This window comes from Myripristis murdjan, chromosome 17 (genome assembly GCF_902150065.1).
Source record: "Myripristis murdjan chromosome 17, fMyrMur1.1, whole genome shotgun sequence".
In the NCBI taxonomy this organism is placed as follows: Eukaryota; Metazoa; Chordata; class Actinopteri; order Holocentriformes; family Holocentridae; genus Myripristis; species Myripristis murdjan.
In genome coordinates this window covers 33455222-33459919 of record NC_043996.1, presented here as the reverse complement: position 1 = coordinate 33459919, position 4698 = coordinate 33455222, and the positions used below count along the sequence as shown (strand labels likewise).

Below are 4698 nucleotides of genomic sequence, written 5' to 3'. Positions count from 1 at the left end.
AAAAAAGCGCCACCAAGTGGAGCTGTCTTACCAGCAACTAACAAAATGTTTATTGTGGCACTTTGGTGCAAGTCCATTCATATTTCCTCCACAATAACACTCTGGCTATCATTTATTTCCACAGTTTCCATTATCATCACTGAGGTTTGGATTGTGACTTCATGGCATGTCCAGGAAAAATATGAATAATAAATTATATGCCTATAAAGAGAGTAGAATACAAGATCTCTCAAAATTCTCCTTTTAATTTCAATTGAAGCACAATCTTGGAATAAGACTATCAGTGAAATATTTTCCTTCGATTTTCCATTCACATGTATTCCAATAAAAAAAAAATTAAGCAAATGATGAAGAAAAATGACTGAAAGTGGTATGAAAATGTGTTTTGTGTCCAACTGCCAACAGTGACACAGGATTGGGAACGAGCCCTGTCAAGCTGAACAGGCTCCTCCTTCAAATCTGTCAACGTCGTGTTGAAGCTGAAGAGAAACCAGTGAGAAGCAGAGCTTCTCTGTAGCTGCTGCAGCTCATAATAACTCAACAGTGCAGCTATGACAGCTCTGCTCATGTCAGTGCTGCTGACTGCCATGTGCTTTGGTATGACTGAACTGTTTTCTTCATATTAATCCAACATTTGCCCTCTGGATTCTTCAACATCACACTGACGCTGTTTGTTGTTTCCTACAGAGTGCAGGGCACAAAAAGACAATGTGCTGCAACCAAAAGCAGATGTGACTGCTACTGAAGGAGAGGCAGTGACTCTTGGCTGTGAATATAACACCAGTTCAGCAACTCCATATCTGTACTGGTACAAACAGGACGTCAACGACAGGCCCAGATTCATCCTGAGTCGCTCCAAGTTTTCCTTGGAGAAAACAGAGGATGGTGTGAAGAACAGATTTAAATCCAGGCTGAATTCCACCTTAAGATCAGTTCCTCTGACCATCGTGGAGCTGCAGCCGTCTGACTCTGCTGTGTACTACTGTGCTCTGCAGCCCACAGTGACAGGAAACACCAAAACTCAGGGCAAAAACCTTCACTGTGCATACTCCACAACAGCCACTAGAGGGAGCCAAATACACTTGTCATTTGTTGGAGTGAAGTAAAAAGCACAAGAAAAATCACATAAAGATCAAAGACAAAACGAGGAAGAGCACACACAGCACCTCAGCTGTGCAGTGTGTGATGTGTAGGATGTTCACTATGTAGGTGAAGTGTGGCCACATTAATTAGAGAGGATCATACAGCAGGCTGCATATCGTATAGAACAAGTCCAACCTGAACAGCTGAGAGGCATCCACCAAGGGAGTCCTTTCTCTCCACTGCTGTTTGATCCCTAAAGCTGGAACATGGTTCACACAACCTGGAAACTTTGGCCCACAGAAAAAAAAACAAACAAACAAAAAAACCCCCCAAAAAACTGTAATGTTAGCTGACAGTCTTACCTCATTTTCTGTTCAAATGCAACACAGGGTTAGGGTTTCCAGAATTTCCCTGGTTGGGATCAATAAAGTATATCTATCTATCTATCTGTCTATCAGATGCAGTTCACTACAATTTTTCTTTACTTCATGCAGCTTAAACATCTACTCAGTAATTTTCTCCAAAAAGTGATTTTACAACTTATTGGCAAGGACTCATCTATTGCTAACTGAAAACTCGTGTTTTATTTTTTAAAGTCTAGACAAAGACTATAACAGCAATATTTTTGAAAAGTTTCAGTCAGGTTTCTGGAAACTACACTGCACAGAAACGGCCCTTCTCAGAGTCACAAATGACTTTCTGATGGCTGCAGACTCTGGTGCATGTTCTGTGTTGTTATCGCTCGATCTTGGTGCAGCTTTTGACACGATCGATCACTCCGTCCTCATAGACAGACTAAAACAGTGGGCAGGTATTGCTGCAGGTATTGCTGCATCTGCCCTGGCCTGTTATCATATCCAGCCAGCAGGAGATGTTTTGTTTCTGTTGGGAGTTTTACTTCACGCACTGCTCAGACCAAATATGGAATACCACAAGGATCAACTTTAGGACCCATTTTGTTTACACTGTCCATGTTGCCCTTGGGACAGATAATTTGTCACCACAACATCTCCTTCCACAGCTACACAGAAGATGCAATGCTGTACCTGTAATTTAAACCCTCAGACACCAGAAAATTACCTTCATCACATAATTGTTTAGATGACAAAAACAGCTGGATGTCCCAAAACATGCTAAAAGTGAAATCTACTCTACTGACAGGAAAGAGGTTCTCATCAAAGTGATTCTCTCACATTATACCAATCTAGGCCTCGCTGCACTGGCTTCCAGTTTCTTTTAGAATTCATTTGAAAGTAGTTTTTTACCGCGTTCATAATGGAGTTCCTTACACCTTACAGTCCAAAGTCCAGAGTCCAGGTTAAAAACAAAGAGTGATGGAGCGTTTGAGGTTCTGGCTCCTCAGCTCTGGAACTCTGTGGCATCTTTTAAATCTTGTCTTAAAACTCACCTCCACTAAATGGCCTTTCCTAAAAACGGATAGTATTTTCTTCCTTGGGTCATGAACCGTTGTTTTGTTCCTTGTTGTTGCTTATGTTGCCTGTTTTAACTTGTGTGTATATGAGGAAAGTTCATCTCTTGCAACTGTTCCTTCGATGATGCTGTTGTTCTGCTGCTACTGTATTGAAATATCTCAATGTTAAACACTTTGAATGAATGAACGAATGAAGGAATGAATTAACACCTTAATTGCCATTGCATGTTCTTTGTCTGTCTGTTTGTTCCAATTAAAATAGGAGGTCCTGATCAAATGATGAAGGTGAAGGACCAATGACGTGAAGGCCCAGATCCATCAGAGCATCAATGCTCTTCCTCTCTCTCCTCCCCTCTCACTGCAGACATGAAACACTGGCTGACAAACATCCTGATTCTGACTCTCTGGAAAGGTAACTTGAAACCTGAGCATTTCTTCTTCTTTCATTATTCATCCTCATTCATTCATTTCTTGCTCTGCATGCTCTGTTCTTCCCCAGAGTGTAAAGGAGAAGACAGAGTGATCCAGCATGGAGGAGATGTTATTGCTACTGAAGGAGAGACACTTACACTTGATTGTACATTTGAAACCACCAGCAACAACGCCTATTTGTTCTGGTACAAACAAGAGATGAATGATTTCCCCAAGTTTATGCTGCAGCGCTACACCTTTGGATCAGAATATAATGCTGAAGAGTTCCCCAAAGAGAAATTTGATGCTCAAATCAACGACACATCAGTTCCTCTGAGGATCCAGAAGCTGCAGCCGTCAGACTCTGCTCTGTACTACTGTGCTGTGCAGCCCACAGTGACAGGAAACACACAGTCTCTGTACAAAAACCTGACAGACACTGAAGCTACAACAGTCACAGATTCCACATCATCCTCACGTTCTGGGAGCAACTTATTAAGGAAAAGTGCTGAAGAGTAAATGATGGTGTGCAACTTCACTGACTGATTATATGATCAACTCAGTGTTTCAACAACACATTAAAATCAATATTTGGTTTGTTCGTTTATTGGTTGTTTTCCAAAATAAAGATAAAAATCAACAGGTTTTGAAGCAGCTCCTCAACCTGCTCACCCAACACATACAGGTATTTTTAATACCTGTATGTGACCAAGACAATACTACTACTACTACTACTAATAATAATAATAATAAAACACCTGCATGACAAAGGTTTCTTAATTGAAATTAATCAACTCCTTCAAGGCTTTGATACAAGGAATTCCTTGAAGTGATAAATATTTGTTTTGGAAATGAAATCATGACTAAAAGATATTTGAAAAATCAGATATATTAAAGAATTTGACCGAAAGTAAATTATTTTGCCATCTGGTACTCAGACCTGGAATGAATAAATGCAAATGTGGTGATATCAATACTATAATGAAATATTACATCAATCATCAGAATGACAAAAAGGAATATTCACATTGTTCCATCTGAAATGTAAAATTACAAAATCCAGGACATGAGGAAAAAACTGCGTAAAACCAATAAAGGATCAATAAATTGTGCCCTACTCTCAGGCTATGCTCACTAATGATTGATTTATTGATTTATTGTTGTAAGAGGCAAAACCAAAGCAGGGAAACATGACGTGCCGTTGAGATGATGGGAGGGACAGACTGAAGGAGGAGCCAAACTGTCAGTGAAGAAGAGAAATGCTGAAGATGAAGAGGAACCCATTTCCTCACTCAAATCACAGATTTCTCTCTTCAACATGGAGTCACTGCACATTTGTGTACTGACTCATTTGTTTCTGACCATACTAACAGGTACATGACACAGGAACATTTTGAACTCCATTCAGTCAGTGATGAAATCCTTTGGAGCATCAAGTAACACAGTTATCTCTTCCTTTAGGTGTCAGCTGTGAGGAACTCACTCCAGTCGAGAATGAAGAGTTCAGTTTGGAAGGCAGCAAAGTTACTCTGTCATACAAATACCACAAAGAAGCTACTGCCACTGATTATTTCTTCTGGTATCGTCAAGATCCAGGAAAACCACCAGAATTCCTCTTGAAAATCCTGGGATATCAAAAGTCAGCAGAGATTCTCCAATCAGACCCAAGGATTTCTACTAAACTGACTGAAGACAAGCGTGGTGTGGATCTGGAGATCTCCTCTGCTGCAGTGACACACTCTGCTCTGTACTACTGTGCTGTGAAGCCCACA

General features: G+C 40.4%; 2 gene segments (V, D, J or C); both read left to right on the top strand.

Moving 5' to 3' along the window:
• Nucleotides 1–515: 515 nt before the first annotated feature.
• LOC115375379 (T cell receptor alpha variable 38-1-like) lies at nucleotides 516–1106 on the top strand. The segment is given in 2 exon segments: nucleotides 516–597; nucleotides 688–1106. Coding segments are annotated over 2 exon segments (465 nt in total).
• A 1775-nt stretch (nucleotides 1107–2881) lies between these two features.
• Nucleotides 2882–4323, top strand: LOC115375378 (immunoglobulin kappa variable 3-20-like). The segment is given in 3 exon segments: nucleotides 2882–2927; nucleotides 3015–3307; nucleotides 4300–4323. Coding segments are annotated over 3 exon segments (363 nt in total).
• Nucleotides 4324–4698: the final 375 nt, after the last annotated feature.